General features: G+C 50.6%; 7 protein-coding genes across 7 annotated transcripts; 5 read left to right on the top strand and 2 right to left on the bottom strand.

Annotated features, from left to right (window-relative positions):
* Window positions 1–1,645: 1,645 nt before the first annotated feature.
* ARB_06410 (RING finger domain protein, putative) lies at window positions 1,646–2,815 on the top strand (the record flags this gene model as incomplete). Its single annotated transcript, XM_003015241.1, has 1 exon — window positions 1,646–2,815. The coding sequence occupies one exon, from the start codon at window positions 1,646–1,648 to the stop codon at window positions 2,813–2,815; it is 1,170 nt and encodes a 389-aa protein (XP_003015287.1).
* Window positions 2,816–3,817: 1,002 nt separating this feature from the next.
* On the bottom strand, window positions 3,818–5,335 carry ARB_06409 (uncharacterized protein; the record flags this gene model as incomplete). The annotated part of the gene is made up of 3 exons (XM_003015240.1): window positions 3,818–4,459; window positions 4,523–4,923; window positions 4,993–5,335. 3 exons carry the CDS (start codon window positions 5,333–5,335, stop codon window positions 3,818–3,820), a joined length of 1,386 nt encoding a protein of 461 aa, XP_003015286.1.
* An 899-nt stretch (window positions 5,336–6,234) lies between these two features.
* Window positions 6,235–7,409, top strand: ARB_06408 (uncharacterized protein; the record flags this gene model as incomplete). Its single annotated transcript, XM_003015239.1, has 2 exons — window positions 6,235–6,726; window positions 6,825–7,409. 2 exons carry the CDS (start codon window positions 6,235–6,237, stop codon window positions 7,407–7,409), a joined length of 1,077 nt encoding a protein of 358 aa, XP_003015285.1.
* Window positions 7,410–7,913: 504 nt separating this feature from the next.
* On the top strand, window positions 7,914–8,819 carry ARB_06407 (uncharacterized protein; the record flags this gene model as incomplete). The annotated part of the gene is made up of 3 exons (XM_003015238.1): window positions 7,914–8,013; window positions 8,097–8,530; window positions 8,730–8,819. The coding sequence occupies 3 exons, from the start codon at window positions 7,914–7,916 to the stop codon at window positions 8,817–8,819; spliced, it is 624 nt and encodes a 207-aa protein (XP_003015284.1).
* A 672-nt stretch (window positions 8,820–9,491) lies between these two features.
* On the bottom strand, window positions 9,492–9,860 carry ARB_06406 (uncharacterized protein; the record flags this gene model as incomplete). Its single annotated transcript, XM_003015237.1, has 1 exon — window positions 9,492–9,860. The coding sequence occupies one exon, from the start codon at window positions 9,858–9,860 to the stop codon at window positions 9,492–9,494; it is 369 nt and encodes a 122-aa protein (XP_003015283.1).
* Window positions 9,861–11,505: 1,645 nt separating this feature from the next.
* ARB_06405 (uncharacterized protein) lies at window positions 11,506–13,720 on the top strand (the record flags this gene model as incomplete). Its single annotated transcript, XM_003015236.1, has 4 exons — window positions 11,506–11,556; window positions 11,742–12,250; window positions 12,310–13,262; window positions 13,326–13,720. The coding sequence occupies 4 exons, from the start codon at window positions 11,506–11,508 to the stop codon at window positions 13,718–13,720; spliced, it is 1,908 nt and encodes a 635-aa protein (XP_003015282.1).
* Window positions 13,721–14,209: 489 nt separating this feature from the next.
* Window positions 14,210–16,609, top strand: ARB_06404 (uncharacterized protein; the record flags this gene model as incomplete). The annotated part of the gene is made up of 7 exons (XM_003015235.1): window positions 14,210–14,252; window positions 14,423–14,473; window positions 14,528–14,654; window positions 14,806–14,971; window positions 15,030–15,737; window positions 15,795–16,275; window positions 16,341–16,609. 7 exons carry the CDS (start codon window positions 14,210–14,212, stop codon window positions 16,607–16,609), a joined length of 1,845 nt encoding a protein of 614 aa, XP_003015281.1.
* Between the last annotated feature and the right edge of the window lie 136 nt (window positions 16,610–16,745).

The following is a 16,745-nucleotide window of genomic DNA, read 5'->3' as shown; positions in this document are numbered from 1 at the left end:
AGGGGCATCTTTGGACGTCACTTGTGCCGTTTGTATCTTTTTCGTATGCGCAAGTGAATACGCAGCGAGATGCACAGCGACGCAGAGGACGAGATGCACAGCCAAGCGGGATCCAGGGCAGCGGCTATATTCTCCCTACACTGACCACTGAGAGAGACAGGCGAACGGCCGAGTTGCACGCAGAAGAGCGCTCTGAAACGCGGGGGATATACGCCTGGGATACCTCTGCTGGCGGTACCCCGTATTTGCTGGAGGCCGAAAGAGGTATCCGAGTACGCCACCAGGGTTGAGAAAGAACGCCGAAAGGAGGCGTCTTGACGGCGATCAGGACGGCGCTTGGAAAAAGAAACGGGTTCTTCTTCGCCTAGTTGCAAGGAATGATAGCACATTGTCGCACCGGACGCTCGAGGACTTGATAACTGCAGGAAGCAAGACTTGCTCGGCCAAACCAGCAGGACGGACGAGACAGAAGACAAACAACTACGGAGAACGGACTACGCTGAGATAGCGATACCTAGAGAGAGACAGGCGAGAGACAGGGGGCGTATACAAGACGGCACGACTCGCTGCAGGCTCATCCTTTTAACCCTTGACTCAATCGCAGGTGGCAGCTAGTGTGCTGCGTCCTTCTCCACCCCGGACCAGCTAGCCGTGAGATATTACGTTCACGTCTCACTACTCGATATTATATTCAGAAGAAATACTCGACGGTCGAAGGAGCCAGGCAAGACAGGGGCAGAACAAGGCAGAAACGCCCATAGCTGCCATTTGAGCAGGGCCTTGCCCTATTTTTCGCCTCTATCTCTGGGACTCTCCGCCTGGGTCTAGACATATATGTTATTGTTGCCAATTTGCTGGGGCCCCTTCGCTTCGACTCCATAACATTTCGCACTCCTTCTCCACAGCTAAAAGACACAGCGCTCTTCGATCGATGAAGAACCCGCCAAGATCGGCCTGTTTCGCCCTCAACGCCCTCAAAGAGACTGCTGGCGATCGTTTTTTGGGCCAGCCGGCTTGAATCATCGAATTGGACAATTCGATTTGGGCCTACGCCATTCTCGGACCTGTCACGAATCAGAACCAGCCTGCACTCGAGTGGCTGAGTGTTGACTTATAATCCCCCCCTTTATCCCTGCAGGCTCGCAGCCTTCAGGCTTTTTTAGAGCGCTCAAGACCAGTGGTTTTTGCTCTTGTTCTCCTCTTTCCGTCGAGACCCGCTCTCCGCTGTATCATAATCGTCTCCTGGGACGCTGGTGTGGATTACGTTCTTGCTTACGCCTGAACTTCTGGTTTCTGCAGAAGGCTTGATTCTTTGATCGTTTTTTCTACATATTTGCTCGCTGCTCTGTCTTCCCATTTCCTCACCGACCGACCGACGGCGTCGATCGAACTCGCTTGGTTGTTGTGCTGCTACACAACGGCCTCCCATATCCGTTGTGCCTTACAACCATGACTACCCCTTCGCCGTCGTCTACACCCGGAGCAAGTGGCGAGTCGGGGTCAAATAACTCGCCTTTACTCTTCTTTGTTGCGCTCGGCTTTGGAGTCGTCTTCACGAATCTATGGTATTTCACAACACTCCTTTATATCACTCGCTTTTATGGACAGATATTACACTCATTTGAGTCAGTCTCTAACTTGACCGATGGACAGGATTATTGTCGGCGTGAAATATTGCTTTCGCTATAACCAGCGACATCGCCAGGCTCGAAATGATGATAATGGCGACCCCATCGACATGGTTAACGTCCCTAGGACTCATCGTAGGAGGAGGGAGAAGAAACTCATGTCGATGGAAGACGTTAACAGTCGATTTCCCATCACAAAGTACAAGAGTTGGCGTGCTTCAAGGGCTGAAGCAGGCCTGCCTACTGCTGGTGGTATTGACAGCAACATCGACACACATACAAGCCGACAAGCAGGCCACCAGGAATCCGGAATTATCGATACATCTCGCACGACGACTTCGGCAGACCGAGGCGAGTGCTCTGGCGCGATGAGCCCTGACAGCATGCTAGGGCGGAAATCGACCGACATCCAGGTACCTCCTGCAGCTCATGTACCTGCGGAGAAATCGACCACTGTACAGCCTCCTACTTCGCAAACAAATCCATCGCAGCGTATATCTACCGATAACCACAGCCTGAAACATACCGACTCTCACCTCCCCGAACACGACGATGATGACCATGACGACCACATTTCTCATGCTATTACCAACGATCTCATCGCCAACCCTGGTGACTCTTGTGCCATCTGTCTCGACATTATTGAAGATGATGATGATGTGCGCGGCCTCACTTGTGGCCATGCATTCCACGCCTCTTGTGTCGACCCTTGGTTGACTAGCCGCCGTGCCTGTTGTCCTCTGTGTAAGGCTGACTACTTCACTCCCAAGCCACGGCCCGAGGGCGAGGCTCCCGAAGAAGACCGCCGTGAACGTGGGAGAAGACATGGCAACAACAATGGGGTCAGTGAGGGTGAATCACCTTATCAGACTGCCCGTATGCCACCGTTTGCCTCAAGAATGGTTTTAGCCGGTAGATTCATGCCGATGCTTCCGGGTGAAGAAAACAATCGCTCTGCTCGTGATCGAGGCCTTCGTGTTGCTGGAGACCATGCAAATGCTGACGCAGGTCAAGACGGCACTCAGCCACAATCCAACGGATGGAGATCTCGCCTGCCGCGCCTGAATATCCCCTTCGGGAGAAATAGGACCAACGGCTCTCAGCAGGGCGATGCAAATGCATCGTCAGTTGTGGCTGATCCTCCTACACCAAGACAACTGGAATCTGCTAGCCATGTCTCAAGATAGACAATCTAGTCTTGGGATGGCTTATACCCCTCCGCCGCTGTACCATACGTACTCAATCCTCACTTCATCCTCCAATCTACGACTCATCTATGATCCGATTATCGCCATTTACCTCATCTATCACTGGAACGAATAACGACCAATCCAAAATCGCACCCTACTTTTCTATTCCCTGAGTTTAGTTTAGCAGGAACATACCCATATGTCCCTTGGGGACAGCATTTTACATATCTGCCCGACGCCATATAGTATTTTTTACCCCCCTGCCTTAACGTTGTTCAATATCGAGCAGTGTTGATACTTTTATAGTTCAGCAACTTGTCCATACTAGTCATTTAGCTGTTCGATTTTATGCTCCGTTTGCTTTCCTATCTGCCTTGCCCATTTACACTCCTGATACCCCCATCTACACACCTCGCTCGTCACTTCCATGCATTGTGTCTACTGGTTTTTCATTGCGCCTGTTTTTTACACCGTGACTTTACTGGTCTGGCTGCTGAATGTTCCGATTTTTTTTTTATACTTTTCTTTCTTTCCTTTATCTTTGGGGCGTTGCATCTATTTTGCTTCAGGTGCAAAGGATTTCTTGATGATTAGTTGATTGGCATGCCCTGGGATTTTCGATCAGTTGATATCCAGTAGCTTATCTATCTAATGGGAACAAGAAGCAAAGAATGACCTACTCTATATGATATTGTATATGATAGATTTACTTGAATCTCTTTTGAATTACCCTATCCCCGAATTTGAGCTCTAATATACGTGTTTTTATATTAAGGTGTGACCATAAATCGCATAACCTAGTAATGTAGATTATCATATTGGTGCATGTCCCAGGACAAAAAGGACATAGTTAAATGTAGGGTTGGATATATATGATTGAACCGAAGAGCAGACGTATAGGAAATACTATACAAGCAAATTAATAACCCGCACATAAACTGCAAAATGTAGATCGACAAACACTGATATGGAAAAGAAATATGTTGAAGCCTCGTTTCATCACTTCTGCTTGGGGGGCGCGACGCCTGCACTGAGCACACCAGGCAACTCCTCTTCTCCAATGCTAAACAGCATTCCGACACCATAGGCAACTCCCAAAACGAGGACCACACTCAACCCGCCGATAAGCCAGAACTGCATGCTGACGTCCCTCTTTGAGCAGTCAGGGCCGCCCCACTGGACAGTCTTTGTCTTCCCATCTTTGTTGGTGGAAACAACAGTGCGGTGACACTTGCATGCATAGCAATCATTCTCGTTACTAGAGGAGGTGGAATTCTTCGAAGAAGTGCGTTTCAGATAGCATGATCCATGTCCCGAGCAGTTATTAGTTCGCTCAGTGCAGGTTTCATTCTTGGTGTAGCATACGGGCAGATGGAATGCGGGAGTAGGGTTGGCGGTGGCAGATGGTCTAGCCATAGAGGTGGAGGTGGCATCAGCACGGACAGCTTTCTTAGCAGCAGGTAAGCTCTGATGAAGTTTCAGCTTGGATTTGTCGGCAGGGAGGCGTGCCTGGCTGCGGTTCTTGGTGTAGGTGTCGTATGGGACTGTTATGACGGTGGATTCCACGTTGAGGTCAGAGCTAAGAGCAGCAAGGGACTTGAAAAGGGAAGTGAATTCCCCATTCTGGAGAAGGGGAGATTCCTAATGAAAGTAACTTGTAAGAATATGATATGCCATATATCGCGAGATTGGGTTTCGACTTACAGAAGCTCTAAGACGGATAACAAAGGACGTATGTTTATATGTAGAGGAGCCCGCAATGACTTGCTCAATAAGTTTCTGGATCTTGGCCGACCCTGATGTACAGTCCGGCATCTCGGAGAAAAGTTGGGCATCCTGAGGGCAGGCACCGGAGTTCTGGGAATGGTTAGTCCATCGAGATGCAATAGAAAGAGGCAGCTTATCTGGTTCGAAACTCACCTGGCTTCTCAGGGCTACAAACCCGGTACACGAGGCCTCTTCTTCGCCATATAGACAGGTATTTGGATCATGGCAACTCTGTGACTTTTCTGAAACGAATGAAGATAATATCGAATCGTCTAGATAGAATGCTGATGGGCTTGAAATGGAGAAATCGTGTGGTGTTTTTGACTCCAGCGATTTGACTAAACATCATCAAGTTAGCAACAGGATCCATCGACTTCTTCAAGTCCCATACACAACCATGCACTTACTGTCTTCTGAGCCCACGCCTTCAAGGATCAATAGTAGCTTGTGTGGCTGCTCTTTGTTGGTGTCGGTAAAGGGCAATGCCTGCTGGCCTCCAAAGAGATTCAATTCCCGGATAGTCTCCTCATCCACTTCGCCAACAGTAGAGGATGATTCAGGCCATCCCAATCGCCGTTCTAGCAGCAGTTTCGCAATATCCGGGCTCCGTTGTCGACTATCTCCAGCTCTCGGCTTCCAAGAATCCACGCCCGCGCCGTCCTGAAGCATATGAACGAGATAATCCTGGGCGAAGGATGTAGCTGTAAACGCGGACAGCACCACCGCTAGGTTGCAGAAGACGGTTTTCATCGTGATGGCGCTCGTAGTCGTAGCTCTATGGATGCAGTCAGGTCAACTAAACACAGGAGCTTGCCTGGTATCGATCGTGTTGATGGCGACAGCTGGTCACTCTCCCAGCTACCCTGCGCAGCCAAAGTCGTCAGCACTAGACAGAGCAGAAGCTATCTCATCTGCTGGACCGTAGCTATCGACGACCGTCGGCGAATGTGGTCGATTCTGTCTCTTCGTCGCTGGTTGTCTTGACCATCTCAACCTGAAGCAACTCAGCTTCATCCAACGACGTGAGAGAGGTTCACGTGACTGAGATAGTTCCAATTCATAACTTAACTCCATAACTAATCACCGACTTCCAGAAAAAAATGTTGATAGACGCAAAGAGACGAGGCAGAGAGACAGGATAGAGAGACTAACCATTCGACTCCTGCATTTTTCGCACTTTTTTTACTTATAATCTTGATTGCTCATTTACTATACACACTTGCAGATACCCGATTCCTCTTCGTGTCCATTCTCCCAGCGATTTTAAAGGTGGTCTGACCGGGATCCTCCACGTCCACAGCGCGACTCGGCGAAGCGAATGCCAGGACTGATCTCCAGATCTTCAGTATGCTTTTGCGAATATAAATATACAAAAGGACGCCTGGTCAAATGAGTCTATTTTTCAGGGCGACAGGCTTCCGCCGTCCGTTGGTGCTCTTCCAGGTACGGCGTTTGATATCCTACCAACCACACGGGTTGATACGAGTACAACGAGTGAGAATAAGGGAAACATGGTTCCGGTGCGCCTCCTCCATATGACTGGGACCAGAGGAGCATATAAGCTTCGGGGGTGAGCACTGGCTAACACTTGTTTGTTGTAAACTAGGCGAACACTTTGGACCATCGCGGCCTATGGCATCGGGACATATATGTGGGCGGAAATTGCTCTAAGGCCGCTTGATAAATTGGAAATTGATCCCGAAGAAGATGGACCTAGGAAACTAGAGACAACGGGAGTACAAAGGCCTGCTCGATCTCTGGGTGTTAATGATGACGAGAATGACACCGAGGAAGGGAAGGAGGATGATGAACCTATATTTATTCCACTTGGGTTGCCCCGCCTGGTAGAAGGGGAACCGTACACTCCAAACGATCCCGAATGGCACACGAATGCCAAGTTAGCCCGTGCCTCGGGCAATTTGCGATTCATTAAAGGTAGGATAGATTGGCAGGCATTGTTCACGGCTGGCTTTGTTAAGGGGCTAACATGGACATCTAGACCATCTCGTAATGCATGTATTGGAAAGCTTCTCCCGAGACCCTCGTATCATTCGCTTCACTGGAAGCCCTCTCCAAGTGAGATTCCTCCATCTAACTCATGCATTTCCATACAAAACGCCCCCAACATATATGCGGTCTGGGTAAGCTTGTTGTAGCACCTCCGAGCTTTTAATTGTCCTATACTAAGGGGATTTGCAGATTGGAATGGTCCGATGATGGGTTTAAATGGACTTCGCAGCCTGTAACCACAGAAAGAGGGGACCTGATATGGAACGTGCTTGAACCACTTCGAGTCACGGCGTCATTCATACGCGCAGGCTATTATTATCTTGCACTGAAACGCGCCAGACTGGAAAGCTTTCTGAATAGACTGCGTTTCAATAATAACGGCCGGCTCGAGGCTCAGCGCCAGGCGGAAGAATCAGTCAACACCCCATATATCCTGCCCATTCTATCTTGGATGCCTGGAAGTAGCGAAGACACATCGACCTTTCAGAAACCCACGATGCTGGATAAACCAGACGTCAGGAGCAGCAGCCCCTTTCAGCCCGTTGTCGTCTACGATTTAACAGACAAAAACAGATATGGGGAGAATGATAAAATGCCCGATCTACGTTCCGCGGTGGGATTGTTCTTGATGATGCTAAGACAATCGCCAGGCAGGTATAAGTCGCCGCCACCTGGGGTGTTCATTATTGCAGGGATGATAACCCTACATGGACCAGAGGGCTGGTGCAATGTTTACGCAAAAGGGGTTTACGACCCCACGAACAACAGGGTGGAAGTTGGTATGGATTTGGTATCTATCATGCCTTATTTCTAGGCACCGCGCCGCAATTCGTGATACCCCGGTTTTGTCTGATTGGCGGGATCATGCCCTTTTCGTGCCTTTTATAATGCGTCACAGAGGTGTTCCAGATATTGCCTTTGACGATTTTCTTTTCCATTCTATGCTTGTCTTCTGTCGCTTATTCGATAGACGGTGTTTGGAGCGGGCCTCGGTATATACCTCTTTTTCTCCTTGCTTCTCTTCTTTAGGATCGGTTTGTCCAGTTTGTATTGATAGAGAGACGTAGTCCCTTTTCCTCAAGACTGTATATCCAGTGTTGTTATTTGACCCACTGTTCAGACTTGATATTGTGAGTCTCTGGCATGGCTGCGTATGACGTAATGTAAATATGGATAGCTTCTGAAAAGGCTCGCGGGGTTGAAATAACCAACAACAACCGATAACCAACCGATAGAATTGACATCTTACTCTAGCCCGCCTGGAAGTGTGCTCCATTGAGACCTTGAATCTGTCTGTTAAAGCCCTACCGGTGCAAACATGTCTCTTCAACCAAAATTCGCGGGTCTTAAGATGGCTGGTGCAGCAGAGGCCCGCCATACTCTTGAGATATGTATGTTTACCATGGAGCTACTACGGGGTCGGTCCATTGACTAACAGAGATTGGCCGAATGATAGATCTGGACTATGTCTGCCCTGTATGAGTACCCGGACTTGCCCAAGAAAAACACTCTACTCACCAAATTACCCAGTTCTCTGCCAAATTGTTCAAAACGTTTTACGGCCAAGTCCTCCCCTCACTCCCCGAGGCCGCCTCATCACGCCTCACGGTGATATTCCGCCCACAAATACAGCCATGGCACCCGTCCTCTACTCTTGCGATTGAGGCAGCACTGGCTGTTCTCAAGCTGGCACCTACAAAGTTCCAGCAATTTAGCGCTGCTCTGTTTGAGCATCAAAAGGAGTACTTTGATGCCAATGTGGTTAACGAGACGAGGAACCAGACTTACGAACGGCTAGCTAAGCTCGCTAGTAAGGAAGTGGGCGTTGACGAGGAGGCTGTTATGGGGTTGTTGCGTATATCAGATAAGCCCGGTGCGGGCGGGGATCTGAATGGTGGGAATGGCGTGACGGCGGATGTGAAGATCATGACAAAGGTAAGGGGCTGTGAGAGAAGCGTGGTACACCTTGCGGAATGGGCCGACGATGTAATTGTGTATATATATACTAACGATGCTGGTAAATATAGGCCACCAGGGTTGTGGGCGTGCATGTTACGCCAACGGTGTTTTTCAATGTAAGTGGATCTATGCATGCTAGTATTAAGCTAAGTGCCGGGTTTCTGGACACTAACAGGGCTGGCGCAAGGGTATCGAGGAAAGAAGCATCAGTAGCAGCTTCACGAAGGACCAATGGCTCGAATGGGTGGAGAAGAACGTTGTTTGATGAGCCGAAATGCGATGTTGGGTAAACACGTCAGAGACCCAATAGATAGGGTTGGGGTTTAATTAATTGTAATATCTTGTCCAGAGTGTAGAGAGGGTGACCGTAGCTAGGCGAGATGTCGGAACAAAGTTGAAATAAAAACTGAGTATATATCTTAATAAAGATTCGGCTCTGAACTAGGTTTTATCTTTGAGAACAAAAGATAAGATAGTGGTTGTGGGAAAATAAAAGGAATCTTTGAGAGAAGTAGTCGAAAGGAATCTGGCTCGCTAATATGATGGCCCACGATGCTTGAGAATTGGCGAAGGTAGGAATGGAGGTCTGAAGTAGAAGAGAGGAATTTTGGGCGGGAGTAAAACGAGGAGAGGAGTAAGAAGCCGTTAATTTAGATTCGTGAGATAACATATCACAATAGCCATGAGAAAACGCCGGCAAATGGACAGAGCGAAAAGTATAAGGTAGGCGGAGGGCGGATGGATAGGCGGATGGGATGGGTTACTGGGAGACGGGCGGTTGGTAGTTCACGGGTCGCCTGGGGAAAAAAAGGTTAGAGATTGGCATGCCCGCGGCAACCGGGAGGAAAGAGAGCGGCCACTCACTTGAATAGTAGAATGTGTGGTTCCGGCTCATGAACTTCGTAATGTTCCCATCCCAGACTCTGTACAGGTCAAGTCAGCATCGTGTTTTCTTACTGTTGTTCTTCCGTGTAGGTGGCGGTAGCCGTACCTGAGTGATCCCGAGTCCCCGCCACTCTTCTTCCCACAACAGCTTCAACGTGCCCTTGGAGTGATCAAAGTATTCGGTGGGGATCTTCTTGAGCATGGGCTTCGGCAGCTGAACGTGTCTGTATTCATACTCGTTATCGGAATACCTAGTCATATAGCCAGTTAGCATGGGGCTCTCTGCCAAAAGCCGAAAGGGGGGGGTTGTTGCCAACCTGGCAGAGTAGTGAATGCTGTCCACAAACTCCTCGAGTTTCTGCTTCTCAGAATCGAGGAGCAGTCTCGGTTTCTTATTCCGTCTAGACATCTCGATATCCATGGCGTCGTGCGCTTCGTCGAGGTCTCGTAAGGGACAGTTCTGGCGGTGCGGGAAAGCGAGGGCAGTCCAAGTGCAGGGTCTGCTGAGACAGGTGCCAGCCCGCACGGGTTTGCGCAAGGAGCTCCAACAGAAGGACGAGAGAGAATATCAGCCAAGTAGAATGCTCAATGGGCGCCGGAAAAAGGGCCAAAAACAAGGGCGCGGTGCGTAGGCGTAAGTCGAGTCGTAGCGACGAGAAACTCGCTGGAGGGGTCAAAAAAGGGCACAGTAGCGGGTGCTCACGAGGACTGCGGAAGAGCTGAGCCGGCAAAAAAAAAGTCCAACGTGCTCGCCGGGGTCGCACAAAACAAAGCACTCTCCGGCTGTCCGCGATGTCTCTGCTCTCGAGAGCGAGCGAAGATATACAAGTTCGAGGCGGCAAAGCGTTCGACGGCGCAGGGAGAAAAGCGAAGAAGAAAGTCGAAAAGGTTCGTCCCGCGCTTAAAGCCCAGCGAGGGGGCGAACAAAAAAAAAAAAAAAAAAAAAAAAAAAAGTAAACAAATAGCCAGTGAGGGTTGTCATTGGACGGAGATAAGTACACAGAGCCAATGAGAAAAGATTGAAGCATAAAGATAAGCCAATAGAAGCGTGGAGATATTCAGAGTTCCATCCAATGAAAACGACAGACTGTCTTAGTCAGGCTATCACATGACTTCCCAAAGCGGCAGCTTCACGACGCCTTTTCGTCGTCTTCGACTTTCGCATCTTTTGCGACTCCAAGTCTCGCATCGCCAGGCGCAGAAAGAAGAAGAAGATATTTCGCGGGCCTCACTCCTGGCTCCTCTGCCCTCCGCCGCGCGACCTAGATGCCCTCGCGACGCCGCCAGCCGGAGAAGCCGCCCGCCTTGCCTCTCTCCCTCCGTCCAAACCCCCCAATCGAAACACGAGGCTAGCTAAGCTCAGGAACCTGTCTGATAGCTATGTCCACCAAGCGACGCGCAAACAATGGCGGGGCGCCAGAGCGGCCGCTCAAAGAACAGAAGCGGCGCAGAGTCTCGGTGAGTTGAGCGGTCTGTCCAGATTGTCGGCTCCCGCGTGCACAGATGGCGAAGAAGTTGGCCGGTTGTTGTGCTGGTGGTGGTGTGGCCAAATAGCTGTCCGGTTCAATGGGCCTTGCTCGGGTATACATCATAGTTACGGGGGAGGCTGCTTGCGCCCGCAGCGTTGGCCGCAGAGCTGTGCCCAGCCGGGGTAGTTTCGCGCCTGACGCCGGTGCTTGCTCGACAGGAAGCGTCGCGGAGATCAGGCGAAGCTGGCCGCTCCTGTAACTGGTCGTTTACCCGTAGCGTTGAAGGTCAAATGAAGGGCTGGTGGTCGCGCCGGGCGCAACATAGCTGCTGCACCTTTTATTTTACTTTTTCTACGCCTTGATAACTAGGCTTTTAGTGATTGCTGGAAGAGCCGTGTACTAACGCCCGATTCTTGGTTCCCGTCATAGATCTACACGCCCGAGACCAACGAGACGCCTGAACGAACCACACGGCATGGCCTCGAGATACTAGATAAGATCAAGACGGCAGTCGATAAATAGTACGCTTACCTACTGATTGTTTATCGTCGTTTATACGCTGTTTATCCTCGTTTATTCGCACAGAGCTGACAGTGCATGCTTAGTGGACAGCCTATAGCTACCGAGTTCCTGGAGCTTCCTGATGGGGTTCGTGGATTCTTCTACCTAGTCTTGCCAATTTTCGACTGTTCGCTGACGTTTCTCAACAGAAAGAGTACCCCGAATACTACCTTACCATCCGACTCCCTATCGCTCTTGATATTATCGAGGTACCAACAACGCTGCCAACTTAATAGCAACCGGCATAGTATTGTTAACATGCTAGCATCTAGAAAAAACTCAAGAATCACGGATATACCCAATTGACTTCGCTTGAAGCTGACCTCCGACGCATGGTATCCAATGCGAAGTTCTACAACGAGAAGAGCTCTCTGCTCTTCTCTAACGCAGAGCGAATTCGCAAAATAGTGGTTGCGGAGATGCCCAAGGTTAACCCTGCGTATAAAGACCCAAACTACGCTCCGTTTTCTACCCCACTGCCCAACAATGAGGTAGAAGAAGAAGACTTTATCGATGAACTTCCGGAAGGAGAGGATGAATCTGAGAATGAAGCGGAAGCGGAAGCAGAAGCAGAAGCAGAAGTGGAAGCTGAGCCAGAGCCAGCACCTCGGGAGGAGCGAACAAGGTCCTCAAGACGTGCGAGTGGACGTATATCGACAATTGATCGTGAACAAAACCAGACAGATGTCCAGAAAGAGGATCCTGATGCTGCTGTTGCAAGTAAATTCCAGGCCGCCCTGGAAGGAATACTGAATGAAGCTATCCGCATGCAGGACGAGGAGTAAGCTGGCCACACTCTAGCAAAATTTCTGCGTACCAGTGAGCTAACAACCACTATAGCGGGGAAGAAAAGTTTGCACCTTTCATTAATCTCCCAGATAAACAGCTATATAAGGAATACTACGACGTAATAGATCACCCTGTCTCACTGCGAGGTATTCTACGAACAGTTCGTGGCACAGACAGAAGAAAGCCTACGACCTCAAAATCCAAGGCTCCCAACCCGTTTAGGTCCTGGAAAGCGTTCATCGATGAAGTCAACTATCTGTGGACTAATGCACGGATATTTAATGAAGACGAGAGTGATATTGCCATTCTTGCGGGCGAGCTTGAGAAATTCATAAATACTCGGATAGCAGAAACGAGAAAGGCGGTTCCTGCGCCCGAGGAGGAAAGCAGTGGTACCGGAGGTGGAACGAAGATACGGCTAAAACTAGGAGCAGCCACATCAACGCCCGAACCGCCTGCTGCTCCGACGACATCGAAACTTAAGCTACGGCTGCCTGCCAGACAACAGCAGACGGATACTGCCCCGGCTACTTCGAAAGTGCCTGGTGTGAGAGTTGACACTGAAGCGCTCAAGCGACAACAAGAGCTTGTCAGGGCCGGGACAAACGGGGTTGAGGTACCTAAACCGAGCACTAGTAATGGACAAGCGACGCCAACACGGACCCTGCGAGACAGAACGGGCTCTGCAAGGGCCCCTGTGGCCGCAGCTTCACCCACTCCTACCGCAGCTGCTGTCAACGGTACGGGAGCTGCCCCTGCTACCACCGGGCCTTCACTTCGGTCTCGGACACCGCTCACGAGGCGAGCAGAGGCAGAGTTGGATCGCGAAACAGCCCCCAAGCCAGAGACATCAGCAAAGCCTTCGCCCAGCCTACAGGCAGCCCATGCTGTTACTCCAACACCAGCTCCTGCTGCCCCCGAACCACCGGCGAAAAGTACAAGCACAGGTGCGACACCTCTCTCAACGGCTGATTGGGAGAAGCTATCTCAGGCAAGAAACAAAGGTATGTCACCCCTCCATCTGCCATTATTATACACATGTTGAACTGCTAATAACACTGTCATAGCATACGGCAACGGTCTCATATCACAGATATCCATATCGTCTCACTCGTCACTCCCTCTCCGCCAACCCTTCCACATTTCCCTGCCTTGCTCACCCGTCCTTCCCTCTCAACCCATAAGCCTAACCCTATCCTCATGCATCAATCTCATAAGTTTCAACCCCATCATTGCGTCGACTTCCCACCGGCGTCCCACGCAGCACTACTTTACCGTCTGTGACCAGAAGAATCCCACTCCACCGACCACCTCGGTTGTGCCGTTTACAGACTATACCCGGTTTGCATACGATGTGCGGCTGCGCGAGGGCGTCAACAAGCTTGTGGTTGGCGTGTCTGCCAAAGCGGACGGCGAGACGACGGAGCGAGTCATCGTTTTCGTCAATCTCTTACGGTCTTAGTCTTCTCCTTCGGTCCTTTTGTTTCATTTCTCTTTTTTTTCCCTTGCGGCAGGCACATGGCTCGGTCTTTGGCTAGGTGTTCATGGTGTTGTGGATGGCATCCCCGGCGGCTAATCCTGCCTGTAAATTACTTTACCTGCATTCATTCTCCAGCATCTTCTTCTTCGTTCTCTCTTTTCCATCATCATGTCCCTTTTGTCCCTTTTTATATCACGTGATACTAACTCGCCTAGTGTAAATTACGGTAATTTTCATACACAGAAACGTCCTTTTTTCGTTTTTTATTTATTTTTTTCTTCTTTTTTTTTCTCCATATAAAAAACAAAATTCCACCGCCGACTCTTTTTTCTACTCCAAACGCCCACCACGAAAAGACTACAACGTCCGACTTTTCTTCTAAGTCGTTGAGCAGCGAGAAAGGAAAAGACCACTGAAGGAATCGAAAGAACTAGACGAAGGAGATTTCGCTTTTCTTTTTCGTGGCCCAGCATGTCTACTGAAACTTACGACGGTGCTATCGGCATCGATCTTGGTAAGTGGGATGTCCGGAGCACCGCAAGCGAGGCGAGCAAGCAGTGCAGCAGACCACCACGCCCGAGCCCGCAGACGGACAGGAGACGAGCAGACGAGTGGTTCTCTGCGGGCGGGCTGCTCTGCGTAGTTTGTTCAGGGATAATTGGCTAATTTTGAAAATTTCAATAGGCACAACCTACTCTTGCGTTGCCAACTATGAGGGCGCCAATGTTGAGATCAGTATGTGGGACAGCTTCGCTTTGCGCTGAGGATGATTGTTAACGTGTGAAATAGTCGCCAACGAGCAGGGTAGCTTTACTACTCCCTCCTTCGTCTCCTTCACCGATGAGGAGCGTTTGATCGGTGAGGCCGCTAAGAACCAGGCCGCCATGAACCCAGAGAACACCATCTTCGATATCAAGTGAGTGGCATGCAGCAAGTCCCCAGAGACAAAACGGGAGAGATCTCAATTGCAAGGCCGGAGACAGGATCTTCTCTGGCAAAAGTGCTCTCTTCGTGTTTTGAGAGTGGTGATGTTGACGAGTGGGGGTGCTAACTTCTGTGGCAATTAGGCGTCTTATCGGACGACGATTCGAGGATCCCGTTGTCAAGAAGGATGTCGAGTCCTGGCCATTCAAGGTCATTGACCAGGGCGGCAACCCAGTCGTCCAGGTCCAGTACCTTAACGAGACCAAGGTCTTCTCCCCCCAGGAGATCTCCTCCATGGTCCTCATGAAGGTGTGTATCGATCTCTCTGCAATTGAAGTGGGGATGTAGAACTAATTGATATCTATAGATGAAAGAGGTTGCCGAGACTAAGCTCGGAAAGAGCGTCTCCAAGGCTGTCATCACTGTCCCAGCCTACTTCAACGACAACCAGAGACAGGCCACCAAGGATGCTGGTGCCATTGCCGGTCTCAACGTTCTCCGTATCATCAACGAGCCCACTGCTGCCGCCATTGCCTACGGTCTCGGCTCTGGAAAGTCCGAGAAGGAGCGCAATGTTCTCATCTACGATCTCGGCGGTGGTACTTTCGATGTCTCCCTCCTCAACATCCAGGGTGGTGTCTTCACCGTCAAGGCCACCGCCGGTGACACCCATCTTGGTGGTCAGGACTTCGACACCAACCTCCTCGACCACTTCAAGAAGGAGTTCACCCGCAAGACCAAGAAGGATCTCTCTGGTGACTCCAGAGCCCTCCGAAGACTCCGCACTGCTTGCGAGCGTGCTAAGCGTACTCTTTCCAGCGCGACTCAGACTACTGTCGAGATCGACTCTCTCTTCGATGGTGAGGACTTCAATGCCCAGATCACCCGTGCTCGTTTCGAGGACTTGAACGCCAAGATCTTCGCTGCCACCCTCGAGCCCGTCCAGCAGGTCCTTAAGGACGCTGGCATTGACAAGAGCAAGGTCGACGAGATCGTCCTTGTTGGTGGCTCCACCCGTATTCCCCGTGTCCAGAAGCTCTTGAGCGATGCTTTCGATGGCAAGAAGCTCGAGAAGGTAAGCCTATACTCCTTTTTCTCTACTACTCCAGTTCACTATTAACAAATATGTTAGGGTATCAACCCCGACGAGGCCGTTGCCTACGGTGCCGCCGTCCAGGCGGGTATCCTCTCTGGAAAGGCCACCTCTGCTGACACCAGCGACCTCCTCCTTTTGGACGTCGTCCCTCTCTCTCTCGGTGTTGCCATGGAGGGTAACATCTTCGCTCCCGTCGTCCCCCGTGGCCAGACTGTCCCAACCATCAAGAAGCGTACCTTCACCACTGTTGTCGACAACCAGCAGACCGTCCAGTTCCCCGTCTACCAGGGTGAGCGTACTAACTGCGAGGACAACACCTCCCTCGGAGAGTTCACTCTCTCTCCCATCCCACCAATGAAGGCTGGTGATGCCGCCCTTGAAGTCGTCTTCGAGGTCGACGTCAACGGTATCTTGAAGGTCACTGCCACCGAGAAGTCTTCCGGCCGCAGCTCCAACATCACCATCTCCAACGCTGTCGGCAAGCTCTCCAGCGCCGAGATCGAGGCTATGATCAACGGTACGTACTGTCCCTTCTACCCTGTAGCATCGGCTGTCGCAATTTACTAATAAATGTATGTGTAGATGCCGCCAAGTTCAAGTCCAGCGACGAGGCCTTCAGCCAGCGCTTCGAGGCCCGCCAGCAGCTCGAGTCCTACATCTCCCGTGTTGAGGAGATCATCACTGACCCAGGCATGTCCCTCAAGATCAAGCGTGGCAACAAGGACAAGATCGAGTCTGCTCTCAGCGACGCCATGGCTCAGCTCGAGGTCGAGGACTCCTCCCCCGAGGATCTCAAGAAGAAGGAGCTTGCTTTGAAGAGACTCATCACAAAGGCCATGTCCACCCGATAAACGCCTGAAACTACCAACCAATCCTCCCCAAACCAACTAAAAAGACGAAGATTTGATTTGCTCTGCAAGACATAGCCTAATGACATGTGTTTTGTTTATCATTTCAACGACGGCGAAAGCCGCGGTGCGCGCATGA

This window comes from Trichophyton benhamiae (genome assembly GCF_000151125.1).
Source record: "Trichophyton benhamiae CBS 112371 chromosome Unknown contig01535.1, whole genome shotgun sequence".
NCBI lineage: Eukaryota > Fungi > Ascomycota > Eurotiomycetes > Onygenales > Arthrodermataceae > Trichophyton > Trichophyton benhamiae.
Note: the sequence above shows the minus strand (reverse complement) of the source record. Positions and strands in the feature narration are given on the sequence as shown.